The following is a 23,641-nucleotide window of genomic DNA, read 5'->3' on the forward strand; positions in this document are numbered from 1 at the left end:
ATATATCAACAACTGTGGAATAATGTATTGATTATAAATTTACTTAGTCGGTAAACGTGAAATTTATTTGTACGAGCTTTAGAAACAGGACGAAAAGCGAGACTTACCGAATTTTCTCCTGTTTCGCAGCGAGAACTAATACATTTTATATTTCTGACAATGTACATATATTGTTTACAATTTACACCTGGTATTTGAGCATAAGTTGTTTAAATCTTAACCATTGTCTTTGATTTTTACAATTATTGAAACGCGGACTCGAAGAAAACCCCAAAATGAAGATTACCCAGAGAGAAATATATTACCGATTGATCAACATGGAAACGGGTAGCAGGAAAATTTATTTGTACATGTACAAACAAAGCAAAAAAAAATTTGTTTATCTGTTATTTGTATTGCCCGCGTCACACTGTCCCGATTTTTATATACGATGGACACCCGAATGCGAAAATTGTAAGTTCGTACGAAGTTGGTCCCGATCTCGTTAAAATACCAAAAAGTGACCGAAGCAAGTACGATGAATAACGAAGTCTATACGATGGTGCCGAAATTATATACGATAGCAAAAGATGGACATACGAAGGTTAACCGAAGACGGGTATTTAAGCTTCATATCTCAGCCGAAGCCTACACGATGGATCACGAAGGCTACACGATGGATTACGAAGGCTACACGATGGATTACGATGATGGCGCGATGGCCATACGATGTCTAAAAGATACGAACAGAATTTCGACAACATATCGTTTCTGTACAAGTCTGCCATGCATTGCGGGAAATCGATTTTTTTTTCTAATTCTTATAAAACTTAGTGTATTATCCCCTCGCCTACTACATGTAAGTTGCGTGTAGATTAAATTGTTATGGACACTCTAGAACCAAAATGCTCAAAACTTGGTATGGTGTTTCTCGTTAAGAATATCTTAAGCGCTATTGACTTTAATGTTCAAAGGTCAAGGTCACAGTGGCAGTTGTAATACAAGGCAATATCACCCTTGTGGACACTCTAAAACCAATATGCTTCAAAAGATTTTAAACCACATTTGGTATATAGTTCCTCCTTGTAATGATCCTAAATTTTTTACGTTCAAGGCCAAAGGTCAAGGTCATGCAGATGGACTTGTTTTTTCTCCTTGAAATAGCATAATACACAGGAAATTGGTTGCTCATTTTTTTACCTGCTGGTTCTAAAGACAATATGAAAGATATTTCCAGTAACTGAATGTTTTGGTTGATTTCTTAAAAAATAGTTTATGTATCAAATATGCATATTCAATTTACCATTTTCTGCATGTGTCATATACAGATATAGTGTCCATATTTGTCCCCAATATGTTACATACGAGGGGATGCCAAGCTCGGCATTGCCTTGTTTGAACTGTAAAATGTGTGCACTAGTCTGAATAATCACCCATAATTATGTCCATGTTTACTGATCTATCGTAAAGGTAAGTTAATGGGTTCGTTGATCCCTTTTATTCAAAAAGAGCTTTTTCCAGGAGAATATCATAATAATATAGACAAAAAAAAAGGATGTGGGGAAAGCAACAAATGCGGCAAAATATGACACATAGGAAACAAAATGGTTATGGAGTAAACATTCGTGTGACAACAACTCAGACGATACATAAAAAATCAGAATAATGAAGAAAAAGTTGGTTTACCTATATACGTGTACCTGCAGTGTTGGTGTACGAGGCGTGTTTATGATTTTCATTATGTTACTTGATATGAAAAATTGACAAAAAATAATATTTTACTTGTTAAAGTAAATCCTGAGCCTGTAATAGCTGCTCTTGTTCCATTTGAATTAATAGAAACAACGCTGTCGCCTTTCTTGTTCTCATAGAATCATATGATATGAGCTCCATGTTTTGTGAAAGTCTTTCTCAACTGTCGTATTAGACTGACCAGTGCATATCGCGCATGGCACTTTAAATGTATTTTAGCGCGAACATTAACTTACATTTAGCTGGATTTATTGCCGTCGTAGTTCCATCTTGTCGCCTTCGTACTTTTATTCGATGACAACACGACGGGGTTACGAGGTCTTCACGAAGTCGTGTTGCCATCGTTAGACCTTCGGGTATCTTCGTGATTCATTCGTGTAGACATCGTAATGTCAAAACTGCCAGATGGAAACGATGGAAACACGAATGCAATACGATGTGCAAAGATGCATTCCCGGTGACATTACGATGGTGAGGATGGTGATACGAACTCAATACGAACCCTCAACATGGGACGCACCTTCGGGGATTTTTTAACATGTTAAAAAATTTAGAACCCTTCCCGAAATTGTCCCCGAAGGCTAGAAAAAGTGGCCGATGGTTCTACGATGGTTAAAGATGGCACTACGAATAGCCCGATCTGGATACGATCAGTCCCGATTTTGAAAATTTCCATTATCGTGTTGCCATCGGCGTAAAAATCGGGACAGTGTGACGCGGGCATATACAATAAATAGCTAATTGCAGGATAAAAGCAAATTACTTAACTGTAACCATATTTTTTTTAACTGGTGAAAAAATAAATGGGGTAGAAAAATAAATAGAGTAGATTCGGTATGGGTGTTTTGTTATAGGCTATACGAAGATCTACATATTGTTATTTATTTCTTTGTCATTTGGTCTCTCGTGGAGAATTGTCTCATTGGCATTCATACCACATCTTTTTTTTTATAGATAATCGTTTTTTTTCTGAAATTGAAAAGGAAAATTATGTTAAGATGACCATTTTAGCAACGAAATTATTTATTTATTCTTATAGACAACAAAATAAACGATATGCATATCACTTATTAAAAAAAATAATAGAAGAAAACATTTCAATTTACTATAATATTGATTTTTTGTATCGTTCATGATGACACGGTTCGAAAAGTTACCGGACCAAATACGGATAAATGAAAGTCATTATCTGGAGTTTGCTAGATTTAATTTCGAGTATGGCCATTGAAGGTGAAACAAGGCTGATAACCCTTTCATTCAAAAAAAAAATATGTGTATGCGTCATTTTTGTAGATTACAGGATAATGCAGTTTTTAATATGAAAAAAAATCAAAAAAACTTAAACATTTGTAGGATTCCTTAGCTGCTACATGAATCGTGGGAGACGTCATTACATTTGTAGCATTAATCTAGTACACGTTTCTCGCTAGATGAAAACCCTACTTGGAGGCTAATAACAAATCATCATGGTCTTTTGTGAAGAGTTGTCACATTAACATTCGTACCACATCTTCCTTTTTATATCGTATTGGTCCTTTCAATTGCACCTCTTGAAAAACTAAAGTCGTGTCTGTATATTTGTTATAATTTTCAACAAGTAAAGTAAACAAATTTTCAAAGCATGGATGCATAACGCAAACTCTTGCGTAGAGCAAAATAATTTCCCATAAAACTAGATACATTGTATGTATATAGCATTTTTACACCAATCAATATAATTAATATAAAAATCCACAGTTTGTTAGAAAGGTCAAACTTTTAATTTTCTTCATTTTCAAAATGCATATCATTGATGCGTTTTGTTTTAATCTGTGTCAAAAAAGCGTTTACCAGAACGTAATAGGTGTTTGCACATAACGTAATAGGCGTTTGGACATAACGTACTACGTGTTTGCACATAACGTAATAGATGTTTGGACATAATGTAATAGGCATTTGCACATAACTTACATGGTGTTTGCACATAATGTAAGCGGTATTTGCACATAACGTAATAGTGTTTGCACATAATGATGTAGTTTTTATACATAACTTAGTAGGTATTTGCACATAACGTAATAGGTGTTTGCACATAAGGCAAACGATGTTAGCACACAGGGTAAACGATGTTTGCACACAGGGTAAACGATGTTTGCACATAAGGTAAACGAGGTTTGCACAAAATGTATTAGTTGTTTGCACATAATGTAAATGGCATTTGCACATGATGCAATGAATGTTCACAGAGAGTATCAATTGTTCGGCAAAACGCATATGAATTATACCATGATGTATTGGGTTTTTCACTGGAGATATATGTATAAACAAAACATAATGCCAAAATACTATAATATCATGAGATTTACATAGAACAAAGGTGTATCGAAACAAAAGCTTTAGAACATTTGACATAACAATAATACTTGGGACGGGACGCAATTATTAACTGACTTTACGTAAAAGAAGAATAGACACAGCATAGATAAAATATAAGAGAATGAAAAGGTGGTTGATCATAAAGTTTCGAACTATTCACAGAATATATAGTAGTTACAGCATAATGTAATGCATATTTTACACAACAAAGTTTAGCAATGACATATCATACAATTGTTTGACTAAACAAATTACTAATTTTACATAACAAAGAGATGCCGTGTCAGGAAATAAAGGCATCTGCACATAACATAAAGAAGAAATGACAGGACGTAAAGGCAAATCGACAAAACACATTAAATATTTACAGTATAAGACAGTTCCGGCGTTCCATAACATTCGGCTGTTTTCTGTTATTTGGTCGTGTCTCTTTAATACATTCCCCATTTCCATTCTAAATCTTATTTGAGGGTTTTTTTCGTTGCTAACATAAAACAATTACATTTCTTAACAGACTAGAATATAGGCTTAAAATGAAATAGCTTACGGTTGTTATTTGTCATCAGAGTAGGTGGCATGTGGTTAAATTCCATCTACGGATAGGAATTAAATCCTACACAAATCATACTGAAAAATCGTCAAAAGTAGTTTTTCATTCAAAAAAAATGCATATGAAGCCTTAAAGTATATAACACGGTAAACTAGGGAGAGGTGTTTGAGAACTTAAAACGTATGCTTCTGCTTGCTGTAATTAGGTTATGATTCTGTATCTTCTGAACAATACATTTTTACCAGCCCAGTATTCAGCACTTCGGTGTTGACATTCATATCAATTATATGGTCATTTTTATAAATTTCCTGTAACAAAACTTTCAATTTTTCGAAAAGCTAAGGATTTTTTTTATCCCAGGAATAGATTACTGTAGCCGTATTTGGCACAACGTTTTGAAATTTTGACATTGTGTGTAGTGTAACTGAACAAGATCATTAAAAGAAAGACTTCTCATGAAAATAAATTTTAAGTAAGGTCTATTCTAATCTTGAATTCTATCCTAATTCTAACCTACTTTTTGGAAATATTTAGAAATTCAAATAATATGTCACTTTGTTTGTCGATCTATCCGGCTGACTTGGCTGTGAAGTTTTATGCGCTGGTTTAGGTTGTTTTATGTATTCGTTTTCATTCTGTAGTTAGTTATCATTTCGGTGTTATCATGTATATTTATTATATAGTAATTTTTATAAATTTTAAAATTGTTTGCAAAAGTATGGATTATTCTAAATAATAAGCATGTTCTTTTCCCACGTAGAAAATCTGAGCCGTAAAAGGCACAACTTTTTGAAACTTTTGGTTCTCAATGCTCTTCAACTTTTTACTTGTTTGGTTTTAAAACTACTTTTATCTGAGCGTCACTTTTGAGTCTAATGTAGACGAAACACGCGTCCGGCGTCTAGCGTATTAAATTATAATCATTATAAAATATAATGGTATCGTTAATAACTATTTACACCACTGGGTCAATGCCACTGCCGGTGGACGCTTCGTCCCCGAGTGTATCACCAGCCCAGTCGTCAGCACGTAGGTGTTGACATGAATATCAATTATATGGTCATTTTTATAAATTTCCTGTAACAAAACTTAGAATTTTTTGAAACCTTATGATGTTCTTCTCCCAGGAATAGATTACCTTAGCCGTATTTGGCACAATTTTTGGAAATTTTGGTCCTCAATGCTCTTCAACTTTGTTTGGCTTTACAACTATTTCAATCTGAGCGTCACTGATGAGTCTTATGTAGACGAAACGCGCGTCTGGCGTATTGAATTATAGTCCTGGTACCTTTGTTAACTATTTGGTACTTTGAAGAAATTTTGATACGTGATCGTTCTTCTCCGCTTCAAAACCGCCACCCCATGTCAAACATAGCCGACACCCCTCATGTGGCATTCTACACATTGAATAAATAAAACTCACAAAAAGAGGTTTTTTTTAAAGATGTTAAAATTTTGAATCCAAAAATCAATAGCAGTAAGTTATAATAAAAGAAAAATTTATAAGGAATAAGGTCAATATATTTAAGAATAAATTGTGAGACGACAATAATTTAAAAATTGAAACAAATGATATTTTATATGATTCAATGCTATATGATATTTCAGTAGATCAAAAATATATCAAGCCAATTGTTAATTGTAATAAGACAACTTCTTTAAGATTAGAATACACATCACTTATGTCATTTGTAAACAATTTCATACTGAACATTATAAAAGAAGATGCGGAATGGGTTTAACTCATTGTTAACATGTTAAAGGACAGTGCGGTGACCTTAAGTTGCCTATTTCGGCTTCATTTGACCTCTGATGGATAATTGTATTGTTGGCAATTAAACTATCACTTCTTATGTTCATTAATTTATGACCAAAATGATAAGCAACTCTAGATTTTGAAAATGTGTTCAAGCAAAAATGTGTACCTTTATTATCGGACAGGAAACAAACAATTGATTTTAATTAGGTTTGTAACCCGGATTTTTTTTTCTCAATTGATTTATGAATTTCGAACAGAGGTACACTACTGTTGCCTTTATGTAATTCCAAATTTTGACTCTGTTTCAATATTTAAATAATATGTCATTAAAAAAAATATATCGTGACTTTTTCAACCGAAAATTAAAAAAAATATATCGCCAATTACACACATTTACATGATGATCGGAGAATTTATTCTATGCGAGCAATTCCAAACAGAAATATGGATTTGTTGACACATTATATACAACAAAGACAACAATTCCAATATCAGATACAAGAGAGTCGAAAGAAATCAAAGGGATATTCAAACGCATGAGTCGAAAATAGATCCATAAAGCTATGGAAAACAACAAAATAAACACATAAAGCCATGGAAAACAACAAAATAAACACATAAAGCCATGGAAAACAACAAAATAAACACATAAAGCCATGGAAAACAACAAAATAACCCCTTAAAGCTATGGAAAACAACAAAATAAACCCATAAAGCCATAGAAAACAACAAAATAAACCCATAAAGCCATAGAAAACAACAAAATAAACCCATAAAGCTATGGAAAACAACAAAATAAACCCATAAAGCTATGTAAAACAACAAAATAAACCAATAAAGCCATGGAAAACAACAAAATAAACACATAAAGCCATGGAAAACAACAAAATAACCCCTTAAAGCTATGGAAAACAACAAAATAAACCCATAAAGCCATAGAAAACAACAAAATAAACCCATAAAGCTATAGAAAACAACAAAATAAACCCATAAAGCTATGGAAAACAACAAAATAAACCCATAAAGCTATGGAAAACAACAAAATAAACACATAAAGCCATGGAAAACAACAAAATAAACCCATAAAGCCATGGAAAACAACAAAATAAACCTATAAGCTATGGAAAACAACAACATACGACGAAAAAAAAAACACACCTTCAGTTCATAAACACAACAAAGAAAGTCAAAAAACTCAAATGTTTTTAAATTTTTATTTAAAAGAAACATTTGCCGTAAAGATGTTTATATGATGTTTTCGATAAATTTCAAAATTAGGTACATCAAAATACATTGTTTCAACGTGTTGTTATTTACCGGTTCTTCTGATACTATTGACTACTGCGTTATATGTACATGTTTCGTAATCATGTTAGAATGGTTTTTTTTCACAGGTCAGTACATACTATGTGAAAGCGATACAAGTCCAGAACTTGAATGTTCTGTTGGTCAGGTCATCATGGTCAGCGACGCCTCATACGGTAGAACAAATTCCATGGTATGTCCACATGGTTCTGTTGTTTCTTCCAATACATATAATAAAACTGTGTCAATTACTACAGGGACAAAGGATATTTGTGATTTAAAGCAATCATGCTTACCATCAAGAAGTGGAGTAGGGGATCCTTATCCAGGAGTTTACAAATATCAGAACGTGACGTATGAATGTCTTATCTCAGGTACAAATATTTTGTTTTGTTTCAAATATATAAAATAGTAAATCATAAGAATTGTGTATAATTGTTAATATTTGTTACATTCTTAACACACCTCTTCTTATTCATTTAGCAGTGTATATCTGATTTTATTTCAACAAAAAAACAGGCGATCTCTAAATTTTTAAAGAGAAATAATATGCGAAATTGTCTTTACTTATCACGATTCTACATCGTGGTTTCAACGTGTTAACGATTTTCTGTGTATTTAACAGGAGGATGGGAAACAACTTGGAAACCATTTGGAGAATGCTCGGCTACATGTGGGAAGGGCAATCAGTTATTTCAGAGGAAATGCAATAACCCTGTTCCGGAAACTAATGAAACGTACTGTATTGGTGATCACATACAGAACTTAGAATGTAACGTAATTCCATGTCAAGGTAGGAAAGAATAAAATAACAAAAAAAAAAACAAAAAAAAAAAACACACGTTTCTTGCTTAGGATTTATTGTCTATTAACTTGTTTTCATGAGACGGTTTATACATTTTAAAACTTTAAAAAAAAAAATAGCCGATCAGATTTGTCACAACTTTTAATCAAGGGATATTTCCAAATCACAAGGTTTCTTTGTGCAAAGATTCAAATATTGGTGCCATTTCCTATTATTATATTGATACATTTGGATGTATTCGGATAACAGCTACGTGGCTAATTTATGATTTATATTTGGTTATTGCTATAACATCAATTCTTCCCATTTTAATGCATCAATTAATGTTTGATACTCGAGGTCCAAATTATTTCGAAGTTCAAATCTAATAAAATCGTTTTAAGAGCAGCTTTTAATACAAACAAAGCAAAATTAAATCCAATCTCGGACAAGAATCCAGAGCTATGACGGAGTGAAATATATAGTCTTTAATTAACAACTATTTAGAAATTTATTACAGTAATTATTATTAAAACAATATACGTATTTTCCTAATGGTATCGAAGTACTGTTACTTGTTTCATTCGGAGAATAGAAATGAACAAAATAACACAGACTTTGATGACATTGAAGGAAAACTGAGAAATCCCCTCCCCCCCAAAAAAAAAATAGGAGAAAAAGAAGAAATGAAAGACGTTTATAAACTATTTCACGCTTATCAGTTTTATTCCTAAGTCACTTTCTCAAATTATATTTCAAAGCTGCATTTTGAAAAAATATATATATTTGAATTTTTTGTAACATTGTAATACTTTAATGCTGTATTGTTGTAATTTTTCATTAATAAATACTGTTTAATCAAAGTCCAGGTATGAAAGGAATAAAATTATTGTTTTTCTTGCATGTTTTGGGAAAGCCTTGATCGAGTACGCGCGTATTTAAAAAAAAAATGGTACACACAAGAATTTATGAGGTTTTTATCATATTTTACACATTCAAAATTACCCACCCAAGTCAACAAAGACTATTAGAAAAACAAAGAAAAGACTTATTTAGACAGCTAGACAATTGCTCTTCAAAATTGTACAATATTAAAACGCAGAACAGGACAGGTAACTTTAGTCGTACGATGAAACTTAATATCATTTATGCTTACCGAAATAAGGTCGACATGAAAAACTTTTTGTAGGCTTTCCTACACATCTGTTATTTTTACATGCAATGAATGGAATAAGCTAAGGCAATAGTAGTGCTAGGATTGATATTACAAACTCATAAATAAATTCCGACCATACAAACCATGATAATTAACCAAAACATCGCCAAATTGATAGATTCTCTTTAAAAATGCATCAACTGTCAAGAGAATCAGTCAAATAAATTTATTTTAAATACCCGTATGTTTGACGTAAAAGACTCATAAACGCTCGAATCATTTTGAAGATTTCGATTGAGAATCTAAAATTCGAAGTTTTGAAAACGGTTAATAAATAATCACATTACAATGCAAGACCATGCTAATTTTTCTTTGATTTAATATGTTCAGATCATTGTTCTAGATTCAAAAGCATTATTAACCAAACACTGCCATGTACAATACTACAAGAATTTCAGACATGACTGACAGTGAGAACCATGCTGTAAAATTTCTTAACTTCATTCCAATGAAGCCACTGTTATAAATTATTATTTCAACGTATACAAACTAATATCTTTTTTCTCGGATATTGGCCGTAACAGGTTTTCAGACATTTCCATTGGCATTTGCAGAAATGTGTCGGAGAAAATCCTGTTTTACCCTACCTATGACAACATAAGTATTGATTCCATCAATATAGCATATCCTTCATCCTAAATGTATTCAATTAAAAAGATCTACAGTCTGTTCTATCATCTCTTATACCTTAACCAGTTGTGACTTAAATTTGCATTTAATAACTTGCATAAGGGTCCTCGGTGACGAAGTGGTATAAGTAGTCTTTTTACTGTAAAAACTAGCCAGTCAACACTGAGGTTGTGAGTTTGAATCCCGCTAATGCAGGGGCATTCGACTCCAATCTTAATTGAAAAGGATTGTCAGTTTTCATATCGAAAGTCGGTGGTTTTCTCCAGGCACTCCTGCTTTCTCCACTAATAAAAACAGACAGCAACGAAATAACCTAAAAGTAGAATTTTAACAAGAGAAGATGGACTGAAGGTTCTTTTACCCTTTTTCTGATACTTAAATCACATGACTCATACAAACAACGAACATTGCTGGGTCTGCAACTAGCTTAAAGAAAACTATCAACATCTATTTAGTAGCAATCAAATCCAAGCTACGTGTTTATTACTACCTAATGTAATAGCGATGGGAATCACATTCGGATACTAACAGATTTGTGAAGTACATCTAAGTGTCTTTTATCTTGCAATCGCAAAAAGTTTTTTCTTTTCTACCCTGTGCACTATTATTTTCCATTTAAGACAGATTGAGCAAATAAGTCTTACTTTTTTTGACAAAAGTAAAGTTCAATGTAATTAAATATCTCTAGTTCGTTCACACTTTAAAAAGTATCCTCTGATAAAAACACAAAATTCACCCTCACTAGTACTGGCATTTTTAAGATGTTTGATTTCTTAACAAATAATTGATTGTGTTTGTGTGACAAGTTTTTCAATAGGCAATTGGCATTTCATTGGAATCGGACTGTATTAATGTTGTTATCTACTTGTTCACTTACTTCAATAAATTAGGAAAAGAGGTTGAAAGATTAATCTAGTAACATCAGCAAAAATGATCATTTTGTCATCTTTGTTGTATTTATTTTTTGAATCAGTGCGATTTTTCATAAGGTAATTCTTTTGATGTTACAAGAATCGATGTCTGAGTGACATTGATGGTTGAAAACAACTCATCACAATATTTCTACAGTCTGTCTTTTGCTGTAGAAAAGATGAAGGTCAGAATTTTACAAGAATGTTAGTCGAACATCTTGACGATCGAGCGAATAAGGATGTTTGTAAATTTAAGGTATCCAGTCTGAAGACAGAGATTTTCATTGTCGTTTTGATATCAACTTCAAAGCAGAGAAGGACGGATTTGTGATTCTAGAATCTCCTCTTCCATTACTTATGTAGAGATAAATGTTGGCTTCCAAGTTCAATTTTGAATTCTGAGTTCTATATAAAGACATTTCAAAACATTTTTTGCATAAAAAAAGTCATTTATTATACCTGAATTACAATGCATTTTAAATTTATGTTAAGGAAGTTGGGGATGTTGGCAAACAGCAGGGCATTGCTCTCATTCTTGTGGAAACGGCACCAGATTGAAGGTTAGAGAATGCAATAATCCTGTTCCAACAAATGATGAGTCTTTTTGTGATGGCAAAAATACAACGTTGGAATGGTGTTATTTACGCGAATGTCCTGGTATGTAACAAATATTATTTATCGTATAATATCTTTAAAAGTTAACAAAGTATTATGAAATATTAACTTAATGTCAAGTTTTCTAAACATTCATGGCTGTAAAGAATCACATTTAACACACGAATAGACCAAAGTTAATCGACAAAATGGGAAACCCTCTGCTTGGACCTTTCAACTAACAGACTTTAGCAAATTGAGAGCAGACTGTATATGCTCCTTGTTATTAAAAACAAATAGTGGAAAAGGTGTCTTTAGTAAAATTACTGAACATTCACCATGATTACCTGCATCGATTAATGTTGTATTCAAGCTTTTCTTGTCTTTACAGCTATTTTTTTTTTAATTATTCTAATTTAAATACAAAGTAGAAAAACAACAGAGAAAATCATATGAGTAATATCTGATAACGCCTTGAGATTTAACAAATTAAGTATACACAAAGCTGTATTGGTATCATTTTGAAACTGAATATGCAATAAACAGAAAATAAAAGTTATGTTCAGGAATGTTTTATATTGTTTCAGTTGAGTTGTTTTGTGTTGAAATTGTATAAAGCAAAACTATTTGATACACCATCTTGCTTCAAATTCTACTAATCTATGAATTACCCCTATATGTTGATAAAATAGCATTGAAAAATCAAAATAAAAAAATAATTCATTACTACAAAAGTCAAGTGAAACACCTCTCAAATAAGTCACAACAACAGAATAGATGTATTTAAATACAAAATACAAAAACAGGTTCAAATGTAAAAAAAAATAAATAAAGTACAAAGTGAAAGAAGATTAAACCAATAGTTCCGAAAGGTTATGCCAAATATTGATACGATGGGTTTATCCAAGAAATTTAGCCGACCGTGCAAGGGCTGTATATCCAGTCAAGATCATTAAAAACTTCTATTTCACCAAGAAATTTGAAATGCAAATGATCTACGTGTTTGTAAGATATCGAGGTTATATTATGAATCAAAGGTGATATCTAATCAAATGACGTAACATAATTTTTTTTAGAACGATCGATTAAATTAGTAGTTTTTATTTTTCCATTTGATTAGGAACTTTCCTTTTTGAATTTTCCACGGTGATTCTACTGTGTGCATGTCTTCGTAACTTCCGAAGTTCGATATTTGTTTCAAATTCAAGCAACACTGAACAATATTTTCGAAATGTGCATATTTTACATTTTGTTTATCGATATTATTGCTATTGAGATATCCGTCAAACAACCAATTTTATAAATAAGAGATTGATTCTGGAAATGTTTAACTCGTAAAATGTCGTAATTGTTATTCAGTTAAGGTAGCAATTTTCTAAGACAATGAGAAAACCCACATTTATTTTTATAATTCCATTTAGAATGACTAACTATATATCGGCATTCTAAACATAAATATCGTTCATTATGTTTCCTTTCTTCTAGTTTACAAATGGGGGTACCTGAAGGATCTTAACCTATCTGTAGCGGAGCTGAAAGAAATTATGAAAGAAGAACTTATTGAACTTAAAGGAAATTTGACTGTTGACAACAAAAACACATCATCCGCCATCAGACGAAGAATCTCAGCACGTGACGACAGACCTTCTGCGGCATCATTTGGGTATTTTGGTGTAGTGATGTTGGCAACGCCCATGGTCTTAATGGTATGCTTAGACTACAACCATCTGTGTCCAGAATGTATAAAGAGGAGAATTGCAAGAATGTTTAAAAAATTCAGTTCATCAACTGAAACGACGTAGGGATTAACAAGTAGAGCATGCAAATGTGTGTTTGACTTATCTATAACTGTAACGATTTATCAATACTTGAAAAAAGTTAAAGTATTATTTTGTAATATTTGTAATATTTTACACTTATGAACTTTTTTATTAAAACTACTAAACAACATCAACAGATTATGGCAGTGTTTTTCTAAAAGTAAACACTAAATTTGTGCGTATATTTATAAAACGAAGTTGCCGAAAGTAGTTTGATCAGATAACATGTAAGGGTTGTGTATGTAATGTAATGTTGTAATTGCCGAACAACAATTTGATACCTGAGTAACCATTATAGACAAAATTAAAAAAAAAGAATTCAAGACAAAATTGAGAGGATTGTTCACCATCTGAGAGTATCTTTGATTTTTTAAAATGACGAATAGTATGGCACATTCCTTGAAGAACCATTAACCGTCGACAATGTTATCTTTATTGCAGTTAATTCCTTATATGAAAAAAATCTAAATATCAAGTAACCACGCACTAAATTTATCTTCGGAATTCCCACTGCAGCTAAATATTTAATGGTATTACTTTCCTTGTCTTGAGCCATTAAAGTGCCATCTTTCCATATATCGACGTCCTATATGTCTATGTTTAGATAATAATTGGAAGAACAAGTAGGATATCAATTTTTATATCTATAGAAAGGCTAACGGATCAAAATATTCAGCAATACAGCAGACCACATCAATCATCAACACTTGATGCAAAAAAGATGGAACAGCACAAAGACAAACAACACAGGCAGTCGATAGCCTTACTTGTTACAGGAAACTAAGTAGAATAGGCAAAAATGACATAGACGGGCATTTCACTCACATCAATTTCAAGTGAATTTAAATTCATGTGAATCTCACGTGAAATTCACATAAATTTCACCTCAAACGACCTTATACATGAAACTCTCGTTAAACGATTTTTGTGAGTTTTATGTGAACCTCATGTGAAACTCATGTGAAACTCATTTGAATTTCACATGGAAATCAAGTATATTTTTTTTCATGTGAAATTCATATGAATTTTCAAACAGAGTAATTCAAATAACATCTAAATTTTTAAATTGAATTAAAATCATGAAAAACATTATTTTTTTGCATTTTTTTTATGTGAATTTCATGTGAGATTCATGTGAAATTAAAGTGAGCAAATTTTGCCTGTGTACATGGGTGTCATTCAGTTTATCGAGAGTTATGATACTGAAATAATAACTAACGATGGTCAAGCATTGTGATCAGATCGTGAAACATTTACGCATTGTTAAAAAGTAATTCGTCATGATTCATCGTCTGAATCGATATTAAATAAAACCTGATTTTAATAAATTTAACGTTGTCGTCCAAAGTTTGAACATCACACTGATTGCAACAGAAAATGATTAAGTTCTTATCTATAGCATTTAGCGTCAAGATACACAGAAAAGAGTCCCATAAAACCTAACTTGAGGAAAACTCAAAATCAGCATTTTTAATTTCTTATGGAAATTAAAATTGGAAAGGGAGATAACTCTGCAAAAATGAGTCATTTTTTTCAGCTTTTGCTTGCTTTTCTTAAATGTTAAATATTTGACTATATTATATAATCTTCTGCTCATTAAATGCACAAAACCGAAGTGTTTTGGGTATTTAAAAAAAAAAAATTGGCACATTTCTCATATAGAAATTGCAAATGTTTGGCTTTGTGACCATTTAACAAAAAAAAAAATGTTTTATTCAATTTGAGATTCTTTACCTTGACATGCTGAAAAAGATCTAATAAATGATCAACTAATGAATTATGAAATATAGGTTGTTGCTTAATACAAGATATGAAAACACCTTCAGGGTTGTTTGTTATACTCTAAAGACGGCTAAAATATAAATACGTTCTGTTGAATAGAAGCGACAAAGTTATAATTTTGTATCAATTTTTATTGATATTTCTAGCTTTTAAGCAGAGCTATCTACAATATTAATGCAAATCTCCATACGAATTTAAAATTAAATTTTTGAGTTTTCCTCAAGTTAGGTTTTATCATTATTGGGATTTTTTCTGTATATATTTGGAGTATAATGCTAAAGATTAAAACTTAAAAAATTTTCTGTTACTGTCAATTCAAGGGTAGTGCTAGATTGACTGGACTATTGTGTTTTATTATATTATTAAGCCATGATTATGTGTTCATAATGCAATTTGTGCCGTGAAAGCCGTTATAACAAGAATCAATTGTCCAAATATAAACGAAAAAATAAAACAACTGACTGCTGAATTGATTTCGATAAAGTTGAACTGTTGGGATTATGGTATGATTATGTTCATGATGAAAAACGGTCACAATCTAGCGGCCATTTTCAAAAGTCTATGGAGCTGTAAGGTGTGAAAATTCGAGTACACAAAAATGAAAGCAAACACTTTGATATTATAAATTATCGAAATGGCGTGTCATCTAAATATCAAAATGTGATTTTATTAAATTTTATGAACACATTTTTAGTTTAAACATAACTTATATATATTTTTTTTCATCATTTTCCGTGTCTCCCTTAAATGTTACAATAGATCGATAGTTCAATATTTTTAAGTACCAACATAATTTAGGAGTGTTTTAAAATTGTGACAGACAATTGAATGTTATAACAGAAATGTGATTTTCTTTTTAAAGTTTTGTTGTTCAATGTTAAGGAAACGATCAATTTTTCTTCAATTTCCATCATTTGACTGGAAATTTATGTTTGTTTTTGCATTTGACACGTTCTGTTATTAATTTGGGAGTCAATAATTTATAATTTGTTTTAAAAGGTTATAAATTAATTTGAAATTTGGCTCTATCTCAATTTTGTTTATCATGGGGTGTTCTCAAACGCGTCGAAGTTTTCGAATAAAAACAATAATTTCATGCAAAAGATTATCATAGATACCAGGACTAAAATTTTATATTTACGCCAGACGTGCGTTCCGTCTACAAAAGACTCATTATGACGCTCGAATCATAAAATGTTTAAAAGGCCAAATAAAGTAGAAGAGCATTGACGACCAAAAATTCCTTAAAGTGTTGCCAAATACAGCTAAGGTAATCTATTCCTGAGGTAGAAAAGCCTTAGTACTTCAAAAGTTCTATGTTTTGTAAACAGTTAATTTATAATTGTGAACAAATCAATGATAACTCAAGTCAATAAGGTCCTATGTTAAACATGTTTCCCCTGCTTACAATCATCTTGAATTACAAATCAGCTGCATGGTAAAACACATGGTCTGAACCTCGAAAGAAACATTCATGCTATGGTTGGTTTAAATCCATTAAGCGGTTTTCTAGAAGACGACATTTGTATATATTTCCATATTGTCCTTTGGTAAACTAGGTCCCCGTTAGGAGCGATCTTAGTTGATGGATTTGCTCCAAAGTAACAACATTTGGTCAGCACCTCATAAATAACATGCATTCCATGTTTGGTTTCATTCCATTCAGTGGTTATTCAAAAGCATACTTTTGTATGTATTTCACAAAGGGTCCTTTGTTAAAATTAGTTCCCCGATGGCAGCCATCTTAGATGATTTATTGGCTAGCTATGAAGTAAACACATTTTAGGAACATTCATGCCATGTTTAATTTCATTCCAATGAGTCACTGAGTGGTTCTCTAAAAGAAAACATTTGCATGTTTTTCCATACGGTTCTATGTTTAACTCAGTCCCCCGCTGGCGGCAATTTTGAATGATTGATCGCCATCAAAGACACAAATCTAGATCAACACCTTATAAGAAACATTCATGCTATGTTTTATTTCATTCAATTCTAATGAGTGAATAGAAAATAATAAAAAGATATATAAGGGGAGGGTTGAGATCTCACAAACATGTTTAACCCCGCCGCATTTTTGCGCCTGTCCCAAGTCAGGAGCTTCTGGTCTTTGTTAGTCTTGTATTATTTTAATTTTAGTTTCTTGTGTACAATTTGGAAATTAGTATGGCGTTCATTATCACTGAACTAGTATATATTTGTTTAGGGGCCAGCTGAATGGCGCCTCCGGGTGCGGGAATTTCTCGCTACATTGAAGACCTGTTGGTGACCTTCTGCTGTTGTTTTTTTCAATGGTCGGGTTGTTGTCTCTTTGGCACAGTCCCCATTTCCATTCTCAATTTTATATATATAAAGATAAAAGATTAACTCTTTACCATTCGGCAACAATTGCACTATCAACGATCAAATTTCAATCAATCATGACTTTCTTATTACTGTTAGTAGACTTATCAACTAAGACTTTTTTTATAGAAAATAGTTTTTCAGTAATGTTAATGACAGGTTTGTAAAAAAATATATCATCTTTGATCACGTGATAATCAGTCCAATGTCACGTGACAACAACAAAAAAACTCAGAAATTGTAAAATTTCGATACAAAATATCCTTTTTTGAAGTTTATTTATGGAAATAGTATCAACAGAGCATTAAAATAAAATGTTAGAAATAACATCTCTAAGAAAAAAGTAAGATCACAAAAATACTGAACTTAGAGGAAAATCAATTCGGAAAGTCCATAATCACATGGCAAAATCAAATAACAAAACGCATCAAAAACGAATGGACAAGAACTGTCATATTCCTGACTTGGTAATGTAGAAAATGGTGGACTAAACCTGGTTTTATAGCGCTCACCCTCTCACTTTGATGACAGTCTCGTCAAATTCCGTTATATTTACATTGATGCGTAAACCAAACAGACACAATAAATAAAATAGTCAAAATATGGGTACGTCAGTCATCATCGTATAACAATTTTAAAAGGGACAATTTAACAGAACACAAAAACATCTATCTACAAACACATTCATTGATTAGTGTGTCTGACGTCAGAAAATCTTTTGAAACGTCATATAAATTTGTCGTTCAATGTGCATGCAAACAATTTTAAAATTTACATAGGTAATGTTAGAACCCTGCATGGTCTTTTATGTGAGAAACAGCAATGTTTATAGCCAAACATGCTATGTTGGTGATTTGGGTCAACATTGCTATTTTCGAGCTTTCTGGGTAAAAAGCGTAGCTAAACTGTGCAACTGGAGTGCATCCACACTCTAATCCCTACAATCATTTAAAAGACAGAAAAACAAAAGTCTTGCCGCTTCAGAATCCCATAGTTATCGATTTGTAATAGATTATCTTAACATGTATGTCTCTATTATTCTATAAACGACTATAAACAAAACAGACAATTAACTTTGTCACAAGGAAAAAAGCATTTTTAATTTGAAATTAGAATTAAATTAAAGTTAAATCAAGTTATTTAATTTTGGTATTGGTTTTTTTTTTAAACCGTGCATTCATCCTTGCAGGATGTGAACCCGGATCGCTTGATTACTAGCCTCAGATACATCCCCTCAGCTACGGGACCAGACGGTCAAGATTGATTAAATTCATAATTATTTTCAATGTTATTTGTAATATTTATTTTTATGTTGACCTTTCACATACAAATATTAGATTATAACAAGATATTCAGAAAGACGTAAAAACTTTAGTTTTTTTTTACATCTTTAAAAAACACACAATGTGGGATGGTCTGTAAAACCAGGAGGGAGGGGAGAGGGGGAAAGGGGGAAAGGGGGAGGGTAATTATGATTTTAATTCAAAAACAAGTAAGTAGTTAGAAATGCATTTTATTTATACTATTTGGCCTCTGGAACCACAATATGCACGTTTTTGCTGGTATGGGCAGAAAATCTAAGAAATAGTTGCTGAAAATTACTGACATGTTGACACTGTTCACTGTTTGTATTCGTGTTTCGTAGAAATTAATAAAAAATAATAACTCAATGAACCTTCATTTTATAAAGCTCAACACAAACCTGAAAGAAAAAGATCCATAACGGACCGATTTTTGCGGTTTATAACAACCAAACACAATATTTTCATGATTCGAGATTAACACAATTCTAAAGTTTTTTTCTATTAAATTTTAGCTGATTTGTTTTAATTGCTTTATTTAACCACAAAGATCAGCCCCAAAATACATAACTGCCATTTTAACGTGTAGCGAAAACTCACAGGTGTCATTTAAGCCCTTGGTGAAATCTGTTGATAGTCAAATGGCAAAGAACTTAAGGTTTGAATCCAAATTTTACGCAAAAAAGTGCTTATGACCCGAATTTGGGTTATAGCAACGGTAAAGAGTTAATCTTTTAAATGAATGCAATATTTTCATTATGCAATCATTATGTAATCAATTATTATGTAATTCGTGGCAAAATCTGGGTTAGTTCACTTGAAAGAATTTAGCTCTATCATCTCTTTAACTATACAGAAAACTTTAACGAAATCTTAATCAACACAGCATGGGCTTCAAAAGGGTGTCTGAGATTGTCTCTATGTTATTACATTCTCTCATAAATCTCTAATTAGTGTAAACATCCTAACCACATAAAAGAAGATAATGTTTAATTAGGTGTAAAATTTGTTCTATACATTCTATCTGAAATCTGAGACATGCTTTTGTAGATAATGGCCATATGAACAACATATAATAAAATCAATCAACCCTCTAGGGATACCTATGCTTAATCTAATTTCATTTGAAAGTGGCATTATGATTGATTACATAATTGTTGCATAATACTTACATTGCATTAATTGGAAAGAATAATCTGTTAGCTATCCAAAACTACCACTTTTATAAATTTTTAAGCATTATTAAGAAAGTTACAGCATTTTAAAACTTGGGAGTTGGATCTTTGTATTGTGCTTCCTTATAGAAGACATTTGTATATATAGGCCATAATTATTTTTTGGTTGTTTTTTTATATTTTCATCCGTAGATATTATAATTTTGTAGAATGCCATTACATCAACAAAATATTCTCTGCACTGAAACATTTATTTGAAATCAACACAAGACATGTTATTATGTTTGTCGTCTTAAGATATGTACTCTTTATCTTTGAATAGTGACATTTTCTCTTAAGATGAAATATATTTGGTATGTAAGAATGTAAATTTCAGCAATTAATGTTTGATACTCGAGGTCAAAATATTTTCGAAGTTCAAATCTAATAAAATTATTTTAAGAGCAGCTTTACAAATAAAGCAGAAGTAAATCCAATCTCGGACGGACTTGAAAGTTGAAGGAAAACTCAGAAATCCCCCCCTAAAAAAATAGGAAAAAAGAAGAAATGGAAGATGTTTATAAACTATTTCACGCTTATCAGTTTTATTCCTAAGATTTAGAGTTGTAAAGATCATAGTGAAACTGAAGTCACTTTCTCAAATTATATTTCAAAGCTGCATTTTGAAAAATTATATATATTTGAAAATTTTGTAACATTGTAATACTTTAATGCTGTATTGTTGTAATTTGTCATTAATAAATACTGTTTAATCAAAGTCCAAGTATGAAAGGAATAAAATAATTGGTTTTCTTGCATGTTTGGGAAAGCCTTGATCGAGTACGCGCGTATTTAAAGAAAAATGGGATACACAAGAATTTATTAGGTTTTTATCATATTTTACACATTCAAAATTACCCACCCAAGTCAACAAAGACTATTAGAAGAACCAAGAAAAGACTTATTTAGACAACTAGACAATTGTTCTTCAAAATTGTACAATATTAAAACGCAGAACAGGACAGGTAACTTTAGCCGTACGATGAAACTTAATATCATTTATGCTTATCGAAATTAGGTCGACATGAAAAACTTTTTGTAGGCTTTCCTACACATCTGTTATTTTTACATGCAATGAATGGAATAAACTAAGGAAATAGTAGTGCTAGGATTGATATTACAAACTCATAAATAAATTCCGACCATACAAACCATGATAATTAACCAAAACATCGCCAAATTGATCGATTTTCTTTAAAAATGCTTCAACTGTCAAGCGAATCAGTCAAATAAATTTATTTTAGATACCGGTATGTTTGACGTAAAAGAATCATCATAAACGGTCGAATCAATTTGGAGATTTTGATTGAGAACCCTAAATTCGAAGTTTTGAAAACAGTTAATAAATAATCATATTACAATGCAGACCATGCCAATTTTTCTTTGATTTAATATGTTCAGATCATTGTGCTACTAGATTCAAAAGCATTAATAACCGGACACTGCCGTGTACAATACTACAAGAATTTCAGACTTGACTAACAGTGAGAACCATACTGTAAAATTTCTTAACTTCATTCTCTGTCCAACTTATATAATGAAGCCACTGTTACAAATTATTATTTCAACTTATACAAACAAATATCTTTTATCTCGGATATTGGCCGTCACAGGTTTTCAGACATTTCCATTGGCATTTTCAGAAATGTGTCAGAGAGAGTCTTGAAGCCATCCTTCATCTTAAATGTATTCAATTGAAAAGATCTACAGTCTGTTCTATCATCTCTTATACCTTAACATTGCTTAACCAGTTGTGACTTAAATTTGCATTTCATAACATGCATAAGGGTCCTCGGTGACGAAGTGGTATAAGTGGTCCTTCTACTGTAAAAACTAGCCAGTCAGCACTGAGGTTGTGAGTTTGAACCCCGCTAATGCAGAGGCATTGGACTGCAATCTAAATTGAAAAGGATTGTCAGCTTTCATATCGAAAGTCGGTGGTTTTCTCCAGGCACTCCGGCTTTCTCCACCTATAAAAACAGACAGCCACGAAATAGCCTCAAAGTAGTATTTAAACAAGAGAAGATGGACTGAAGGTTCTTTTACCCTTTTTTGGATACCTAAATCTCATGACTCATACAAACAACGAACATTGCTGGGTCTGCTACGAGCTTAAAGAAAACTATCAACATCAATGTATTAGCAATCAAAGCCAAGCTACGTGTTTGTTGCTACTTAATGTAATAGCGATGGGAATCACATTCGGATACTAACAGATTTGTGCAGTACATCTAAGTGTCTTTTATCTTGCAATAGCAAAAAGATTTTTCTTTTCTACCCAGTGCACTATTATTTTTCATTCTAAATTTTAAGACAGATTGAGCAAATAAGTCTTACTTTTTTCGACAAAAAAAAGTTCAATGTAAAAAAAATATCTCTAGTTTGAAAAGGGATCGTTCACCCTTTAAAAAGTATCCTCTGATAAAAGCACAAAATTCACCCTCACTAGTACTGGCATTTTTAAGATGTTTGATTTCTTAACAAATTATTGATTGTGTTTGTGTGACAGACAATTGGCATTTCATTGGAAACGGACTGTATTTATGTTGTTGCCTACTTGTTCACTTACTTCAATAAATCAGGAAAAGATGTTGAAAAATTAAACAAGTAACCTCAGCAAAAATGATCATTTTGTCACCTTTGTTGTGTTTGTTTTTTGAATCAGTTCGATGTTTCATAAGGGAATTTTTTTGTTGCTAAAAAAAAAAGTGTATCTGACTATTTTTTTATGTTACAAGAATCCACGTCTGAGTGACACTGATGGTTGAAAACAACTCATCCCAATATTTCTAAAGTCTGGCATTTGCTGTAGAAAAGATGAAGGTCAGAACTTTACAAGAATGTTAGTCGAACATCTTGACGATCGAGCGAATAAGGATGTTGTGAATTTAAGGTATCCAGTCTGAAGACAGATATTTTCATTGTCGTTTTGATATTAATTTCAAAGCAGAGAAGGACGGATTTGTGATTCTAAAATCTCCTCTACCATTACTTATGTAGAGATAAATGTTGGATTCCAAGTTCAATTTTGAATTCTGAGTTCTATATAAAGACATTTCATTTCAAATGTGATTTTTTGCATAAAAAAGTAAGTTATTATACCTGAATTACAATGCATTTCTAATTTATGTTTAGGAAGTTGGGGATGTTGGCAAACAGCAGGGCATTGCTCTCATTCTTGTGGAAATGGCACCAGATTGAAGGTTAGAGAATGTAATAACCCTGTTGCAACAAATGGAGAATCTTTCTGTGAAGGCAAAAATACAACGTTGGAATGGTGTAATCTACGCGAATGTCCTGGTATGTAACAAACATTATTCATCTTATAATATATTTCAAAGAGAAATGA

General features: G+C 31.8%; 1 protein-coding gene across 1 annotated transcript in view; it reads left to right on the forward strand.

Annotated features, from left to right (window-relative positions):
* LOC143071549 (uncharacterized) overlaps positions 1 to 13,790 on the forward strand; it is a 32,513-nt gene extending 18,723 nt beyond the window's left edge. Inside the window, exons 2-5 of the mRNA XM_076245916.1 lie at positions 7,790 to 8,074; positions 8,326 to 8,493; positions 11,734 to 11,898; positions 13,321 to 13,790. Of these exons, the coding sequence (XP_076102031.1) occupies positions 7,790 to 8,074; positions 8,326 to 8,493; positions 11,734 to 11,898; positions 13,321 to 13,637 (935 nt within the window). The 3' untranslated portion in view covers positions 13,638 to 13,790. The remainder of the gene's footprint in view (positions 1 to 7,789; positions 8,075 to 8,325; positions 8,494 to 11,733; positions 11,899 to 13,320) is intronic.
* The last annotated feature ends 9,851 nt before the right edge of the window (positions 13,791 to 23,641 follow it).

Source organism: Mytilus galloprovincialis, chromosome 4 (assembly GCF_965363235.1).
Source record: "Mytilus galloprovincialis chromosome 4, xbMytGall1.hap1.1, whole genome shotgun sequence".
NCBI classification, from domain to species: domain Eukaryota; kingdom Metazoa; phylum Mollusca; class Bivalvia; order Mytilida; family Mytilidae; genus Mytilus; species Mytilus galloprovincialis.